General features: G+C 35.1%; 1 protein-coding gene across 2 annotated transcripts in view; it reads right to left on the bottom strand.

The window, feature by feature from the left end:
• Positions 1-19,783, bottom strand: part of LOC150097373 (TATA box-binding protein-associated factor RNA polymerase I subunit A-like) — a 232,994-nt gene that overhangs the window by 43,845 nt on the left and 169,366 nt on the right. For both annotated transcript variants that reach the window (XM_090407416.1, XM_090407417.1), the window contains exons 10-11: positions 19,327-19,393; positions 9,908-10,025 (exon numbers count right to left, since the gene is read on the bottom strand). In XM_090407416.1, the coding sequence (XP_090263542.1) occupies positions 9,908-10,025; positions 19,327-19,393 (185 nt within the window). The remainder of the gene's footprint in view (positions 1-9,907; positions 10,026-19,326; positions 19,394-19,783) is intronic.

The following is a 19,783-nucleotide window of genomic DNA, read 5'->3' as shown; positions in this document are numbered from 1 at the left end:
TATCTTCAGGACTGGGGTAAGGTAGTGCAACACCAGGCAACTCGTTGCAAAGGTGGAGAAAGCTCTCATTACTCCTATCTCAGTATTTCCCATAATGCAAAGCACATCTCCTTGTGGATATGTGTAATGCTATGCATTAAGGCAAGGGCCACTACCCATACAGGTTTCGACCTTTACTGAGGTCTCGTCAGTGGGAGTCAGGCCCAGTAGTGGAGATACAAAGGCAAAAGCAATGAGAGGTCATCTTAACCTATAGGAGTTGCCAAAGGGTGTGCAACCTTATTATTGAATTACTCTGGATTCAGAGAAAGATGTTGAGAGTTTATATTTCACTTGGTTAGACTATAATAAGTTTAGTTTAATCCTTTATCCAAGTGTGAGCAAACAAAGTTTGCGCCTGAAAGTATCTTCAGGACTGGGGTAAGGTAGTGCAACACCAGGCAACTCGTTGCAAAGGTGGAGAAAGCTAAAGGATAAAGATAAAGATAAAAAAGATAAAGGATTAAACTAAACTTATTATAGTCTAACCAAGTGAAAAATAAACTCTCAATAAGGAAGAAGTCACGGGAGTTTGAGTCATTGGAAACAGCAACAAAAAAAAAAAGGAACTAAGCAATAACAGACATATAAGAATGTTTTGGGAAAATTTCAAGAAAAGGACTAGCAGGTGTTTACCATAAAAATGGTCAACACCTGACAGATTTCTGTTCAGGCCATGGATTAGCCATTACAAACATTATGTTCCAATATGCAGGACGGGCATAAATTTATACAGAAAGAGAATACACAAGAAATTTTTTTTTTTTTTAAAAGATCACTGATTATGTTATTATTGCTAGTGGCATCTTCTCAATGGAAACAGGGAATCTGACATAGGAAGCAATCAGCCATTTAGTTTTGAGCAGGATAAAAACCAATATCATACTGAAAAGAAAAATATGTACGACAGTTTTGAAAACAATCAGTGAATGCTTTCAGAGATGAGCTGCAGACTTGCAGATAGAAATATTATTTAAGAAAAATGAAAGAATTTTGTTTTCAAAATTCATGGAGACTCAGTGGAAAAATCTGAAGGAAACACTCATTCAGCCTAAGAAGCATGTGGTGAAGTTGTGTGCAAGGATAGAAAAAAAATCAGAATTTGGCATGAAAATTCCAAGGATCTGGATGGCACACATTTAGCCTACCTAATATGAAAGATCCAACATAAGTCAGGACTCTAGCCAATTCTTAGCTAGTATTAGAAACCATTCCATACCAACTGGCTGGAATGATGTTAATATATGTATATAGTAGACAACACTAATAATAGGACTCCAGCGTTGGTGTATTATTTTTTATTTTATTTTATTTATTTATTTTTATTTTTTTTATATTTTTATTTATTTTTTCTCACCAGAGGTCAGGCCAACAATTGTTGTAGCGGTTGGTCAGTGTCTTTAACAAACCAGTTTGATTGTAGTATAGCTTGTTTCCAGTGTATAGTTGTATGGTCCAGAAGATGACCTTGACGTAAAGGTCGAAACGTCGAATGTAGATTTTAGTTATATTAAACTAAAGTTTAATATAACTTTATTATATTAAATGTGGTGGTTTAAAGGTGGCATTGAGGTTATAATGTAGGATTCTGTTGATTTTTTCTGATAATCCTTTAATGTATGGGATGGCTATGGTTTTACTGTAATCTAGATTCGTTTTTGTTGTAGTTTTATAGAGTATTTTATTAACAGTATTTTTGTTATAGCCATTATTTATGAATGTGTCACTAATGATTTTTAGTTCTTGTTTCAGGGCTTGTTGGTTGGAGCAAATAGTTGTGGCTTTGTTTTTAAGGGTGTTAATGACTCCATATTTTTGTGATGGGTGGTGGTATGAACTAGCATGTATGTATTGGCCAGTGTGTGTCGGTTTTCGGTAGACCATGAAGGATAGACTGCCTGAAGGAAGACGTGTGACTAGTGTGTCTAGGAACGGGAGCGAATTTTGGTTTTCGATTTCAATGGTAAATTGTATGCATTCGTGTTGTTTGTTCTGGCCGCACGGGCGACAAACGCTAAACACATTCCTCAGCCACCTGAACAAACAACACGAACGCATACAATTTACCATTGAAATCGAAAAGCAAAATTCGCTCCTGTTCCTAGACACACTAGTCACACATCTTCCTTCAGGCAGTCTATCCTTCACGGTCTACCGAAAACCGACACACACTGGCCAATACATACATGCTAGTTCATACCACCACCCATCACAAAAATATGGAGTCATTAACACCCTTAAAAACAGAGCCACAACTATTTGCTCCGACCAACAAGCCCTGAAACAAGAACTAAAAATCATTAGTAACACATTCATAAATAATGGCTATAACAAAAATACTGTTAATAAAATACTCTATAAAACTACAACAAACAAGGAATCTAGATTACAGTAAAACCATAGCCATCCCATACATTAAAGGGTTATCAGAAAAAATCAACAGAATCCTACGACATTATAACCTCAATGCCACCTTTAAACCACCCACTAAACTTAAAACCATATTCAACTCCTCAAAGGATCCTCTCCTCCCATTAGCACATCCTGGAGTCTATTGCATCCGCTGCACCTGTAACTTACCGTACATTGGTGAAACAGGACGGATAATCCCTATACGCAAGAAAGAACACATTATACACATTAAATATAACCATTATGGTGAAGTAGGCCTCTCAGACCATGCACTCAACAGCTTACACCAAATCAACCGGAAAAGCACCTGCTCCTTACACCGCACAAAAACCTGGTATGAAAGGAAATTTAAGGAATCCTGCGAAATCCTGATAAACCACCCAAATATCAACAACAAAGATGGCATGAAAATTCCAAGGATCTGGATGGCACACATTCAGCCTACCTAATATGAAAGATCCAACATAAGTCAGGACTCTAGCCAATTCTTAGCTAGTATTAGAAACAATTCCATACCAACTGGCTGGAATGATGTTAATATATGTATATAGTAGACAACACTAATAATAGGACTCTAGCGTCGATGTATAATTTTTTATTTTATTTTATTTATTTATTTATTTTTATATTTTTATTTATTTTTTACTCACCAGAGGTCAGGCCAACAATTGTTGTAGCGGTTGGTCAGTGTCTTTAACAAACCAGTTTGATTGTAGTATAGCTTGTTTCCTGTGTATAGTTGTATGTGTATAGTTATACAACTATACATCCAGAAGATGACCTTGACATAAAGGTCGAAACATTGAATGTAGATTTTAGTTATATTAAACTAAAGTTTTTATTCAAACACGGTAGTTGTCTCCATAATTTTCAAATATGCACAATGTATCTTTGATTCCTATACTCCGAGCTCAAACAATAATGAAACTGTACACAGAATTCTTATTCCCTACATTTCTGGGATCCTGGAACCAATCTCTAGGATCCTTAAAAAGTATAAGCTAGTGACTACATTCTTTCCTTTCAACAAACGATCAGCTTAGTTACCACTTCTAAAAATAAACAATACCTTCTCACACTTCCTGGCATCTAAAAGTTCTGTGTGACTGCCATCTTTCTTACTTCAGACAAACTGAACATTCAGAGGAGAAAAGAATGCAAGAACACCAATCATACATCAACTGAGAAATCCAGCATCGTATAACATGGAATGGATACTGATAGCAATATCCTAGGATCTGAAATGCACTTACTTCATCGCTGCACTATAAGTTGGAACATTTATTTAAAGAAAGTGCTGAGACCTTACTCCATCATTCAAACCTAAATCAGAATGACATGGAAAAGTTTTATTCTAATCAAACATCATTAATTAATTTTTTTTTTTAAAATTAAAAATACTAAGTTTTCTCAGTTGTTCCTTTGCACTGTTCTATGTATAACATCACATAGCTCTAAGTGTTCTGAAAACTCCATTGCTCGTGTTCTACTTTGTATTCAAATATCTATGCCACTGATGACCTATAATTTTCAGGATGGAATATATGATTTTAACATTTAAATAAACAGATTATTCGTTCTTTCCTTGTGTTATCATGTTAATTTATGAAACATAACTTATAGTGCAGGTATCGCTAAAACAATGCCGACAAAAATCTTTTCCAACAATTATATATTTTTGAGAATATGTCATGGTAATGGAGGAAGGGCATAAGGAGAGATAAATGGAAGTAAGTATTGTATCGTATCTAGTATGCAACATAAGAGGCATTTTATATCACAGCAAACAAATATTCCCAAACCCATAAAACAAATACAGAGTAAAACATAATTTCAGCCTTAAATTTATTAGCCAAACACCAAATGATATACAGAAATTGCAACTACCATCCAACTGAATTCGATAAAATTATTTGGATTATTTATTTTTTTACTGGACATGAACTGTTTGGTGGATTCTATAGGTAGATAAGTGAGGATGCTGTTCTTGTCATGCTTGGATTTCTATTGTCTGCAATTTGCACCTCCTGGTACTCCAGCAAAATTCATAATGTGATACAAGATGATTTCTCAGAGTTTCAGTATCTACAGTTGATTACAGCAGTTGCAGTTTGTAGCAAGTTTAACAAGCTGATTTATGAGGATTGCAAAAAAATGACTGCAGACTGATATCAAATATTTCTTCATTGCTACCTGGCTTAATTCACACATATATGCAATTGAAAACTGGTTGCAAAGAACCGAGTTTGAATTTATAAGTGATTTTTAAAATGAAGGTAAATTAGCTTTTCACATATAGCAATGGTAGGATTTTTCTTATTGGACCTTTGCATTTTTACAGTTAGCTGACCATAAAACACAACAGAATTACATATTCCTCTCACTGCTTTTTAGTTGCTTTGGCATTCCTAAACAACCAGAACTATGTTTTACCAGCTTGAGTAGGCGAGTGAATAGTATTTTACTTTGCTTCCAACATGCTATGGGTTCGAGTACCACCGAAGCATGCAGGCTAAATCTTAGAGCAAGGTAAAGCAGTAACTATCTTAGGTACCACACTTCCAAGGCTTTACTGCCACCTCTGGTGATACACCAGAGATGGCCTTAGAGATGGCTTGCAAAAGTTATTAGCTGGAATATAATCACCATCCAGTATAAGATTATAATTCTACTCACAAAACATTCTCAGCCTTTCACAAGTGAGTTTATCATTATTTAACAACAGAAAATTAGAACTCTTTCAAAATTAGTAACAAAGGAAAGTAAGATAAGAACATCCACACACACGTACACATATAAAAAAAAGAAAGAATAATCTATAATAAAAAACAAAAGGAAAATCTACTCAGAGAATCAATTTAGTGTTTCAATTACTGTCAGGAGAGAAAAAAAAATTTCACTGAACACGAAAATCATTGAATATTTATTACTGAATCACCACTCTGAAAGAAAGATTGCAAATTTCACCTTCTAGATTTTTTTTTTTTTTTTAAATTTTAATTCAAGAACTACTACACCAAACAGCCTCTTTCTTTCTCTCTTTTTTTAATTATTATTATTAACATGGAGTCAGAGAAGACTTACTGTGGAAGGTACATACTATTACACACAATGCTCATCCAACTGTGCTTTAAACTGATTCGAAATGTGTCTACACCAACAATACACTCCGGCAATGCATTCCACTCACCAACCACTCTCCATGCAAAGAACCTACTCCTCACTCTCCTGCTCACACTCTCCTTATACAGTTTCCAGTGATGGCCTCGTTTTACTCCTCTCGCATTCTATGAAAATTTTCTTCCACATCGACCTGATAACAACCCGACTATCTTATATGCCTCAATCATATCCCCCCCCACTTCCTCCTATTCACAAGAGAATGTAACTTTCTCTTTGTTATGTGGAGTTTGAAATGTGGAGTACGAGGACAAATTGAGAGAATGTTACATTCTCTCAATTTGTCCTCGTACTCCACATTTCAAACACCACTGACCACCTTTGAGAATCTCCTCTAGACCCTTACCAACATATCCTGATCACCATGAAAACCCAGCAACCAAATTTGTGCACAATAATTCATATGAGGCCTGATCATGCCTTATACAATGGCATCATAACCTCCCTATTTCTGCATGTCAGGGTCCTCTGCATCATTGTCATTATCCAATGTGATGTCATCACAACTTGAGCAAATGTGGCCCCTGAATTTCAGGTCCTTGTCCACCATCACTCCTAGATCTCTCACCTACTCTACTTCCATTAAAGTTTCCCAACCAGTGTATACTTTGTATGCCATCATTGCTTACCAAATCTCAAAACCTTACACTTTGCAACACTGAACTGACAGTTCCACTTACCTGCATATTCATGCAATCTATTCAAGTCCTCTTGTAAGGCCATAACATCCACTTGACTTTGCATTACTCTCTCCAGTTTTGCATCATCTGCAAACAGCTGCATAACACTAGTTAAACCCATCCCAATATCATTAACACACAAACTGAACAACAATGGCCAAAACTGACCCCTGTGCAAACCACTAGTGATCTTTCTCTTTCGGGATATCACACTCCACATATACAACTTTCTGATACCTATCCAACAGCAAGTCACTGATCCAACTCAGAAATCTGTTGTCCAATCCCATCAGTTTCAATTCTTTTAAGAGTTTGCCTGTGGCAGTCTATCAGAAGCCTCAAGAAAATAAATTTTGCAAGTATTTGATAGGTACCAGTATGGATCCATTACACTCTAGCAAAATTCATAATGAGACATAAGATGATTATAAAACCAAATTTTTGGAATCTGGTTGTTAGTGAAATCTTCAATTATACTACAGTGAAATTCAGCCTATATTCATTCAACAAGACTGAATCCTGTTGAATACAGTGTAGTCCAGGGGTCTTCAAAATTTCAGACAGTGCGGGGTGCATTATAAATTTCAATGAGGCCACTAAGCTATACTGTGGTATTTAGAATTGTAAGATGCTTTCCAGATTCACAAGGAACACTGTGCATTTCATACTTTACATAAAATCCTATAAAAATAAACAAACTCAGCTTTAAGAGCATAGGCAGGAGTCAGGTTCATGATAAGTAAATACAATCAATACTTGAAAAAAAGATAACTTAATGAAGAAAACATTCATTTTTTTATAATGTCAATGGGCAAATTGGCAATGTTTTTCCTTGACCAGCTTGTCAATGTTGGAAGTCGCTATGCGCAGAGTATTCTTGAGATGTTGGTCCGTAATCTGAGTTCTTGTCTTGGGACTTCACATGCTTCATTCTAGAGAACTGTTCACATAAGTATGTGCTTCCTAACAAAGTACACATCTTCAAAGCATGCCAGCGAAGATCATGGAATGCGTCCTCAGAAATGTAGTCTTTGTAAAATGTAAGAAAGGGCACATTGAATAATTTTTCACTCAAAGAAGAGTTGTTTTAGAGTTCAATCAGCTCCATTTGTACTGAGACTGGCATTTCGGCAGCATTGAAAATAAATCTAAAGAAGACTGTTGGTTACGAAAATCACTAAATCTCTCTTCGAACTCACTTCACAACATGGCTAATTTTGTAGCATATTCATCAAGAGACGAACAGTTGGACTCAGCGAGAAGCTGAAAATGAGTCAAGTCCTTTTTTGCGAGTTGTGCCTCCCAAAGTTTGAGCTTGGCTATAAAAGCTTTGATGTGATCAAACAGAATGTGCACCAGTTGATCTTTGGATTATAGCCGTGTATTTAGGTCATTCATATGCAACGAGATGTCGGTCACAAAGGCAAAGTCTGTCATCCACTTCAGATCGTTAAATTCTGCAATCGGATTCCCCTGAACTGCTGTATTTCGCTCCTTAAGTCAAAGACTTTTGAAGAACCTTCCCTCTGCTCAACAATGCACATCACTATAATAAACCACATCGTCATGATCCGCTTTGCACTCTTGGGTAGTCAAAAACTCTTGGAATTGACGACGATTCAATCCTCTTGCCCAAATAATGTTGACAACAGTCACAATAACTTCCATGACATTCTCAAATCCAATAGTTTTCACGCACAAATTCTCCTGGTGGATTAAACAGTGGTAATGGACAAAATCTTTTCCTTCTAGTTCCTTTTCTTTCTGTAGCAGCACAACAAACCCTTCGTTCTTTCCCACCATAGCAGGGGCACCATCAGTTACCACACCCTTGAGGTTGGCTAAGCTGAGGTCGAAACACTGGAGCGTTTTCTTGGCGGCTTCAAGAATATCAGTGCCTTAATCGTTCTCTTCATAGGTATGAGCACTAGCAGTTCTTCTGTCACATTGAATTGATGATCAATGCCACACACAGAGATAGCCAGTTGTGCTGTATCATTGACATATGTGCTCTTATCTAAAGCAAGTGAATATGATGTAAATTCGGACGACCGTTTTTTTTAAAGTTCCTTCAATGTCATTGGCAAGTTCTTTGACACGTCAGGCTACAGTTACCCCAGACGAACTTAGTTTTTTTAAACACTTCCTTATTATTTTGGCACAGAATATCCCCAGCAGCGATGAGACACTCTTTCACAAACTCACCGCCCAAGAAGGCTTTTAATTTTTTAGCAATTTTTTCAGCTATTACATACTTTGTACTTTATAACTTACTTTGACGCACGCTTGCTCTCTTCCCTCTGCCTTTTAAACATACCCTGCTGGCATTTAAAATCAATTTGGAGACGGTTTACTTTGTCCACACGAAGCCGACCTTGAAGGTGATTGAAATTGGATGCATGCTTTGTCTCATAGTGCCTTTTTATATTGTATTCTTTTGATACTGACACTGACTCACAACAAATTAAACACACTGGCTTATCATCAATCGGCACAAAAATGTACAAATTGGTCCACTTTTCATTAAAAACCTGACAAGAATCACTTGATTTATGCTTTTTACTCATAGACGACATAGTGATTGAAGGTGAACCCAAAAAATTACCCAAAATGTAACGGTTATTATCCACTGAATATGTCTCACACTAATGAAAAAAGTCTGGCAATATAAAACCACAGTAAGCTGTTGCTGACACGACAAACCTGCGTGTGCTCATACATGAATATCACACTGTTCATGACTGACTGACTGACTGACTGTGGATGAGATCCTCTTGTATTTATATGAAAATAAAGTATAGAGATCCTTTGAGATGTATCTGGGAGGCACTAGACAGTGCACATGAACGAACTACTGCTTCAGCCATCTACCTGCGACGTTAGTACTAGTACTTAAGTACCGCTTGGCGCTAGTAGAATGGCTGAAGAAGCATGTTTATTTAATATTTATTTTTATAGGATTTTTATGTAAAGTATCAAATGCACAGCGTTCCTTGTGAATCTGGAAAGCATCTTACAATTCTAAATACCACAGTATAGTTAGTAGCCTGTGGGCTTCATTGAAATTATTTTTTATTTAATCGCATTTTAATGTTAAGTAGTTATTTTTTCAAAATGGCCAGTGGGCCATGGCAAAGAGCTCTGTGGGCCACAGGTGGCCTGCGGGACACGCGTTGAAGACCCCTGGTGTAGTCCATATAGTATGCATGGAGCAACTCATGGAAAAGAGTTGTTTTCCATGAGTTGCTATCCCAAGCACTTAACACTATGAGAAAGTTTAGTTTCTTAGTATAAAGCTGGTTTTTCTTTTTGTGTAAGAAGAAATATTTATCTAGCTTCACATCAATGATATTGTCAACTCTATAGCAAACTTGTAGGGACTAAAAATCTAGTGAAAAGTATGACGTATATACAACAGTATTGATACCATAATATATATCATGGTATCAGTATATGCCTAGATACTGGAAAGTCTCAGCTAATATCAATGCAGCACTAGCTGGGACTTTTCAATTATTTGTATAGTGAGGTCCATTTTAGTTTTGTCAAAAATATCAAGTCATGACTGTTAATAGTAGCAAAAGTAGCATACTTACTATTGTAACACTGTCATCAACTTTTTTGCTAAACATTTCCATGCAGTAATGTTATTTAGATTAGCATCATAGTCCAGAAAGGCAAAGAGCAATGGCAAAGATTTCTCTATACTATAAACTGAAACAATCCAATAATACAAATTTTTCATTATTTTAATGTAGATTTCAATATATAATGTTAAGTACATTATTAAGGAAAAACCTTGCATGCAAATAAGAATGACTCACATCAGTAAGTTTCTGGTAAATGCTAAAATTTAATCATTCAGACATCAGTTCTGTATAATGCAGAATACCATTTCTTGAAATCCTTAAAAGCTGAAAAATCATACACAGTTAAAGTACATAATCATATATATTAGCAACACTATTATATTAAAATCATTTGCTATAACGAACTATATCTTTAGTCTCTAAGAGTTTGCTATAATGAGCATAAGTAATAAAGTTCCGTTTAAGCAATAAAAATTGTTTCACAAAGCATGATACATTAAGAAAAAAATAGAAAAATCAGTTTATTGTGGAATTTTATAAGAAACAATTGAAATTATAGCTAAGGCAATCAAAGCCATGAAAAGCATGTAGATTATTATAATCGGGCTTCCATCAGAGGACTTAAGTCCATCTAGGGGGTAGTAGTGACATGAACTCCATCAGTTACCCAAATTCACATAATTATACCTAGGAAAAATTACATTAGATATTTCAGGCTTTTGAAATAATTAATTTTAATTTAACCTATATAACAATTTTGTATCTGTTTATGTTCCCATGTTAATAGGAAAATAAGTAGACATAATTACTCTAATTAACAGATAACTTATATGAAATTTCTTAAGAAAATTTTTGCATATGTATCACAGGCAATGTCAGTACAAAAATGAAACAGAATAACATACAATAGAAGAAAAATTCAACAATGCACCATGGTAACAGTCAATTAATTTGTAGAAGGGGCATCCCTAGGAAAGATTAATATTGGAGAAGCAACATTTCCCAAAAGAGAGATAAACATAGGCCATCTGACCCTTTCAAGGTATGATGAGTTAATGATGCTTCACAACTTAACTTTCTTTATAAAGCCATTCCATAAAAAATCTACTTTTGTGTAATATTTTAGTTCTTCCAAAGGACCCTATATTTAATGGGGATGGCATATTCTGCAAAACTAAACTGACTGTTCAAGGTCCCAACTTAATGTACGTTTTATGTTCCTTACGACAAGGTAATTTTGTTAAAAATAAGGATTGGAAAGTAATCTGACAGATACATGGAAAGTTTAAGGGAGGAAGTCTTGTCATTAGAAGAAAGAAAAAGTAGAAATTATTTGGACCAGACAGAATACTAATTTAACGTAGAAACCTGAGAATTTTAGCAATACTACTTCTTTGTTATGTGGAATTGATGTATGGAAATGAAAGTAATTTCTTCTTGAACAGATGCAGGAGTCCAGTAACTTTGAATGTTTTATGAATAAAAGTCTCACTGAAGTAATTTATTACGAATGTTATAATATGCTGTAACTCAATGTTACATGGCATCTGCAGAACAGAGTATGAGTTCACAACAAATTAAGGTTATGATAGCCTCAATTTTCTGATAAGGATGTTGGTGGGTGCATGGATATAGCATCTTGTATTTGATTTCTTCTGATATACTGAGAATTGAAGTCTTCCATCTTTAATGAAGAATTAATAATCTAAAAAAAAAAAATTAAATGACCTCCCAAATCATACTAACTGAATAGGTTCAATGGCCTACATTTATCTCCCGTACAGAAAACAGTGTTGCTGAACTTTCCTATTTCCCCCAATCCCTCTTCTCTCTTCTTCAACCTTTTGGTTCTGTCTGCTGCTGGATGAAGGTCTTCCCCATGATTTTCCAGACCACTCAGTTTTCTGCCTCACCCATCCATCTCACTCCTGCAATTTCTTCCAGTTCATCTCTCCACCTTCTTCTCGGTCTTCCTCCATCCATTGGTCCCCACTCTGTTGTTTTTCTAGTCCATCTGCGTCACTGCATCTGGAAATATGGCCAGCCCATCTTCACTTAGCCTGTTTAATGTATTTTACAATATCCATGACACTTGTTTGAGATCTTATCCGGGTATTTGTCTTCTTATCTCTTAATGTTATTTTTAGCATACCTCTCTCCATGCGATGTTGTGTTGTTCTCAGATTTTTGTTTTGGGCTTCTGTTAAAGTCCATGTTTCTCCTCCGTATGTTAGGACAGGAAGTATGCACTGGTCGAAAGCTTTCCTTTTTAAACTCATAGGGATGTCACTTCTGAATATGTCTCTTATTTTCCCATAAGCCATCCATCCAAGATGAATTCTTCGTTCAATCTCTTTTCTTTGGCAATCCTCAAAGGATAACAAATGGCGCAATTATACATATGAAGTAATTTGTTCTATTTCATGGTTTTAAACTTTGACAGTTCTATGGCTTATGTATTTATTCCTCATTATTTTTGTTTTTTCTCTATTTATTTTTAATGCAGTTACTTTAGAGGCTTCATTTAGCTGATTTAGATCTTCAAGATTATCTGCTATTAGGACAATATCATCTGCAAATTTCAGATGATGCAGCCTCTCTCCATTTATGTTTATTCCTTTTGTTTCCCAATCAAGGCTTCTAAAGACTTCTCTAGTGCAGCTGTAAATAATTTGGGAGATACGGTGTCGTCTTGCCAAATGCCTTTTTGTATTGGGAACTTTTCACTGTTTTTATATAACTTAACAGAAGTTGCATTATTGTAGATATGTTTTAGTGTTTCAATATATGGTTTCTCAGTTCCTGGATTTCAAGAGCTTTTAGTGTTGCAGATGTTTTAACTGAATCAAATGGTTTTTTATAGTCTATATAGGCCAGACATAAGGGTTTATTGTATTCAATTGATTTTTTCAATGAGCTGTCTTAATGTGTGAATATGGTCCAAAGTATTATATTTCTTTCTACATCCAGCTTGTTAGCAGGATAGCATTCCCTCTAGTTTAGATTTATTCTTTTATAATTTTTGTGAAGACTTTATATATGGTGGGAGTAGGCTTATAGGTCTGTAGTTTTTAATTTCTTCCTTATTGCTCTTTTTAAAAATTAATATTAGAAGTGAACCAATTTTTTGGAATTTTTCTCTGTTTTAGACATTTATTAAAGAGTTTAGTCAGCTGTTTGATGACAAAAGCTTCCTCCCAGTTTTAAGAAGTCTACCATAATTCCATCTTCTCCTGGGGCCTTTCCATTCTTCATTTCCCGTGGTGCCATTTCCACTTCACCTTGTAAGATCTCAAGGACATCATGTTCTTCTTCACTCGAGTTATCCATAGATGATTCTTGGATGTCTTGGTCTTTGTCTTCATAGAGTTCAGTATAAAATTCCCAAATTCTTTTGATTATTGCATCTATATTTTTTATAAGTTCACCTTTGTCCCAATTTTTCTTCCTCTTACAGCAGCTATTTCCTTTGTCCCAAATGATAATGTTCGTCTTAAAACTTTCATATTACTATTGTTTTCTATTGTTTCTTTAATTTTCCTAGTATTATACGATCTAATTTCGTGTTTCATCCTTTTACGTATAATTTTACAAATTTCCACATATTCTATTTTATTGTGTCATTCAAATCTCTTTTCATATCTCTTCTTTTCTTCATCAGATCTAAAGTTTCCTGTCTTAGTTTTTCCTCTCTTTGGTGTCTTTTTACACCTATTTCTAGTGCACAATTCAAGATTTTGTTAAGATTTCATTAGCATCATAGATGGTAGTAGCTGTGTTTAACTTTTTTAATTCATTTTTGAGTGATTCTCTATAACAGTTTTTATTGTGGTAAATTTTGTAGATCCACTAAATTGGACTTTTTTCTTATGAGCTTATTCCGTTCCCATTTTTTGTTGATCCATACTTTTGCCATTACTAGTCTGTGGTCACTTCCTGTATAAAATCAATTAAGCACTTCGGTTTTATTTATTATATATCTTCTGTTGGAGAGGATGAAGTCTATTTCATTGTAAGTTTGTTCATTTGGGTTTCTCCAAGTCCATTTTCGGTTGATTTTCTTCTTGAAAAAGTCATAATAAAGAGGTTATTTTCTTTTGCGAATTCGATAAGTCTTTCTCCTCTTTCATCCTTCTATCCAAATTTATCGATGGAGTTCAGATGGTCATCTCTACTTCTAATCTTGGTATTAAAATCACCCATTATAATTATGTAGAATTCTTTAGAATTATTTAATGTGGATTCTAATGTTTCATATAAATCTTCTATCTCTTCATCTGGATGGTCCATAGTTGGGGCGTATGTTTGTATAATTTTCAGTTGGTATTTTTCATTTATGAAGTTCAGCTATTTTTGATGTTACTCTTCTCTCTAATAATTACTTTTTTTTAATGATTCTCAGCTATAAAAAGTTGTGCAGCCTACATAGTACATCTGAAACCATGGATGAAATAAGGGTATTTTTTTTTCCTATTTTTAATCAATCATTTCAAAATATTTTTGTATTTTTATTTATTTTTTACAGTCTGGAAACCTTGCTCTAGAGACAACTAGAACTTTTTCAAGCTGCTTCAGGCCTCCAATAAGCAGGGTAGTGGTCTTGCATTTGCAATGAAATTCATCTCCCACCCATGTCAGAATTCAAACCTGCGGCCTGTTGGTTGAAGAATTGATGTGTTAACCACTTGGCCAACCAAGACAGCAATTGACCATTTACTTTAATAATGCTTCTGTGGTGCACTGCTAAATTTATTAATTATTTTATTTTATTTTTCTGTTATGTTGTATATTATTCTTCTCCCTTTTTTTTGTGTTACAAATATATATATATATATATATATATATGATGATCTTGCAGATCAGTGATCATGATTGATGTTACAAGCAGTATGAATATGAGAAGATATGAAAGAGTTGCTAGTGCATGTGAAAAAGAAGAGTGAACATGTAAAAGTTGTGAGTCTGATGCTATGGTGTGATATAGGCAAACTGAGACGGACAGCCATGATCGCAAATGGGTCAGTGTGCAGACTGTGCAGGAGAAATGGTGTGGAGTTTGTGGAGGTATAGAGGGAGTTTGATGGAAGGAAGGATTTACATAAGGCATGCATTTGAATGGATTTGGGATCAAGAGTTGAGAAAGTGTTGTTAAGTGAGTTCAGAAGTGCAGAGTCAGAGAAACTAGAATGTTTAGGAAGGGGGGGGGATGTAGGTCAGTGCAAGTCACTCTCTCCCATTTGCTAACATTTTAGTTTTAATTAACATTTCATTTTAATTAACATTTTAACATTGAAGTTAAGAACTCCAGGTTCTTAACTTCAATCTAATAAACAACACAAGTTGTAAGTAGACTGAAGTTAACTTGGCCAAAAGTTAGACGTTAGTGAGATGGTCACAGGAACAGAATGCAAGGGATATGGAGTCTTCAGAGAGGACGGAAGGAACAGGATATAGCCACAGGGAGAGAAGGAAATGGAATTTATACAGCTTCAGAGAGATAATTACCTGAGGCAATAAGTAATGAAGGGGGCATGAGGTTCAAGAGTGCTGGATCTGATCACAGCATCAAGGAACTTAACTGTAAACAATCTAGCTATGCTGCCTCCACATCAGGAAAGTGATCCTATAGTTTTGACCTGAAGTACTGATATACTCCTGATTGCATTTCTCTTAATATTTTCTAATACTGTTCTGTCACTGCTTGTTTTTGATTAAAATTACTTTAATGCTTTTACTACAGATTTTTTTTTAATAAGAGTATAAAGCATGTTGGAAGTTTTTACACTTGGTTATACCATAAATTAAAGATGCCAAAAAATTATATTCTTGGTTTAATCCTTTATCCAAGTGTAAGCAAACAAAGTTTGTGCCTTATGCAATATGAGAAGGGCCCTTCCCACAATGCATAGCATTATACATGTCCATAAGGATATGTGCTTTGCATTATGGAATACAAAGGCAAGTGATGTAAAGTAATCAGCTGCTATATACGAGTTGCCCAGTCCTGAAATTACTTCAGGACTTCCCCTTACAGTTTTACTGTAAGAGGATGTTGAACAGCAGCTGCACTTGTTTCAACAGGACTAACAGCAAGTGGAGGAATGATGTTTGTCAATTCACTGGAGCAGTCACCATGAAAGTACCCGTAGAAACACTGCATCTGTGAGATAGAGGTTGACGTGATCCTGTGAGGGGAAAGGTCATCTATGAGTTGAATTGCTCTCCTCTGGATAGCATCAAGAATTTTGAATGAGGTTTTAAGTGCTCCCCCCCCCCCCCCCCACGTGTGTGTGTACAGTATTCTAAGGATGAGTGGATTTGGGATTTATATAGGGTTAGGAGCTGGGCAGGTGTAAAATAACTTCTAGAGTGGAAAAGAATGCTTAGCTTTCTAGAAGCTGAGGGGGGGGGGGGGCTATTGAAGTGATGTGATTGTGCCAAGAGAGGTTGGAGGTAAATGCCAGTCCAAGAAGAGAGAGTACAATTGTCCTGTCTGGTGATATGTGTGTGTGCATTACTGAGGATGAGGGAAGGTGAGCTGAGATTTTTTTTGAGAGAGAAAAGGCATGGCTGTGTTTTGGCAGCATTTATCTTTGCCTCACTGAAGGATGGTAGTGTTTAAGCTAGCTGCAGATGATCTTGATGTAAGGGATGTTGTCGGAAAAGCTATGAATAGGATTTGAGTGGCTGAGAGTAGGTCATTTATGTATAAGAGAAAGAGGACATGTGAGAGAATGAAGCCCTGAAGTACTCCTGCATGAGTTAAGAGAAATGTTGGATTCTATAGTTGCTGTCCAGGAGTTCTGGACACATTAATTATAAATATTATATAAAAAGAGATTATATATTATTGAATATGAGTGTATTCAAGGACCAGGAAATTACTAAAAATGTAGATGCACCTTTGTGTAATGTTCAAACCTACATGAGGTTTGAAAGTGAAGATGAGAACGAAAATGCTGATAAGCCACATGAAGAAATTTCACTCTCAGAAACTTTAAAAGCTTGAAAAGAGTCTGAGCATATTTATCCTCTACTACTCATGTCCCATAAAATATTTCTCAGCAGTTAAACAGTATTTAAAATTTCATTTTTAATGGTGTCATTAAAAATATGAAACAGTTGAAATTAACAGACTTCTTGATCAAAAAATAAATTTATAATTTTTCTTTTCTTTGCAACAAAATTTCAGTATAACAAAGTAATTTGTACAGCACTAAGAGTTTCATTATAACACGATTCAACCTGTGTTTAGTTTGTGATGTGACATAAAGTGGAATTTCACTTTTTTTTACTAAAGAGTGACACTGTTTAGGATGATCCAATTAATTTTAATACTGTACAATGTAATTAGGTTTAATCATAACTTGTGTATGTATATGTGTTAGTGTGTTTGTGCATGAGAGAGTTCTAATATATTCATTCAACATACAATCTATGCAATCTACATATTTTATTTTATTAAAATAGAATAAAATATTCTATTTTAATTAAATTTAAACAATACTTTGTTAATCTCTATGCTGTATTTGGTCACTTATTAATTAAACTTGAACTTTATATTGGCTTTATTAGTTGACCAGAGATTTTGAAAAATATATGCAATTGTCTACAAGTTTCACCAGCAGTTCTGTCTGGCTTCTTCAGGACACGTGTAACGGTAACTCAACGTTTGCTAACAAAAACGAAGAATGGAGTGACACTGTGAAATAAATTAAACCGACGCATGACATCATAAGCATGAAATGCAGTCATTGTTTTTTGAGCACGTTATATAGTTTTTAGCTAAATGAAATTCTGGTAAGCTGACTGAACTTATTAGGCTTTTCCAGGTGTCTTTCAGAATCATTCCTTGATTTCTGTTTAGGTTTTCTCTAGAATACAACTGCAGCTTCTTTGAAGTTTCTACATTGAAAATCCTCTTCTATATAGGGCATGGAGCTTTTATCACAATCGATGGTGTGGTTGGGCTAATCCTGAAGTATCTGTTCTGTTGTTGTTCACGTCTCCTACATGTTCTTTTTTTAGAATTTCCAGGCTTCTCAATGTTTGCCCTATGTAATTTAATCCACAGGAACATGGAATGTTGTACACACCTGCATATTTGAAGAAGGCATTAATGTCCTTTGGTGATCTTAAAATCTGGCGTATTGTCTTGACCGGTTTAAGAGCAACTCTGACGTTGAAGGAAAGGAGTTTGACAATTTTTGTTGACAATGCGCCTGCATACGGGATGACGATGTATAATAAAGCTTGTTATCCCTGCTTGTTAGTGTGTTCTTCAATAACTAAGTAATCTATTAGCTACCTTGGCCACCTTAGCAATATACCCTCCGAACAACAATTCTCTATCAATCAATGCCCACAGATCCCTAGCTTCATGAATTTCCTGGAGTACAGCTCTATCAATGTCAAGAAATGATCTTCTTGGTTTAATCCTTTATCTAAATGTAAGCAAACAAAGTTTGTACATGAAGTAACTTCATAACTGGGCAACTCGTATATAGAGGCAAATGACTTCACATCACTTGCCTTAGTATCCCATAATGCAGAGCACACACACACGACATATATAATGCTTAGCATTATGGGAAGGGTCAGTACCCAGACCTATTTCAACCTTTATTGAGGTCTCAGTGGGATCCAGGCTCAAAAGTGATATCAAACTTAAAGTAATGCAGAAGTCATATTTCCATATGCAAGTATCCAAAAGATGTCATACCTTATTACTAAAATATTCTGGATTAGAGATAGATGTTGAAAGTTTTCCCACTTGGATATACTATAAATTAAAGGAGGCAAGAAATTATATTCTTGGTTTAATCCTTTATCCAAGTATAACCCTTTGGCTACTTGTATATGGAAATTAATCGAAAGTGATAATCCTTGGTACCATGAGCACAGAATTAACTGGGAGCTACTCTACTTAATTCATTAATAGAAGGAAGATTGTCTCTAAATTGGAGAAATTATCATTATTTTTATTTATTTATACATTTTAATCAGCTAAATTAACCCGACATAGACTAGTATATCAGTTAATTCAACATCTTTGCTGGAAGCAAAAAGCTATGAATGCTGCACAGCAGTAATTTTCAGTGGAAGTAAAGATTAGTGTAATTATTACAGAACAATCTTATTCTTTTGTTCCTGCCATTATTTCTTTGCTAACTTTTATTTTCATCATAGAGTTTGATGCCTTAATTATTATTTGAGGAGATTCGCTACTTTTTTTTTGCTTGGATAGCATAATCACTTTGATAGGTTCTTAAAAGTTTGTATTATAGGTTTTCATATTCATGCAACGCATGATGTGGCATAACACAGCTCCTAGTTTGTCTTAATAGGTCAAATATGGTATTAACGTGAAAGAAGGTTCAAACCTGTCAAGGGTAGGATTATTATATAAAAAAGGATAAACTTACTATCTTCTTCCAGTGATGCTACCAGTTCTAACACTCTTGGATCAGATTCAGACATTTCAACTAATTTCTACAAAATAAATAAATAAGATAAATAAGCCAACTTTCGAAAAATTTAAATGAAAATACATGAAATAATACTATGGCAATAACTTAATCTTCTTTTAATCCCCCCCCCCCCCCAACAGGCCATGACATCTATAGACGTCAAGTTAAATCTGGATACGATTCTGTAACACCCACTGAATAATATGGATAAGAAGTGCAATTTGGTCTCACTATTTCATCCACCTCGGCTGGTAGGGTCTCAGTTGTTATGACTAGAAGGTAGGTTAATTAAATGAAGCTTCACTTGTAGGTGCCAGAGAACATTAACACGTTCACGCTAGGCAGTATCTGCAGGTACATAAACTGCTGGCAAGAACTAGCATTAACCCAGGGGTTCCCAACCTTTTTGTTT

This window comes from Typopeltis vanoorti, chromosome 17 (genome assembly GCF_054136105.1).
Source record: "Typopeltis vanoorti isolate ZY-2024b chromosome 17, IOZ_Tvanoo_1.0, whole genome shotgun sequence".
Taxonomy (NCBI): Eukaryota; Metazoa; Arthropoda; class Arachnida; order Uropygi; family Thelyphonidae; genus Typopeltis; species Typopeltis vanoorti.
This window is presented reverse-complemented; position numbering and strand designations above follow the sequence as displayed.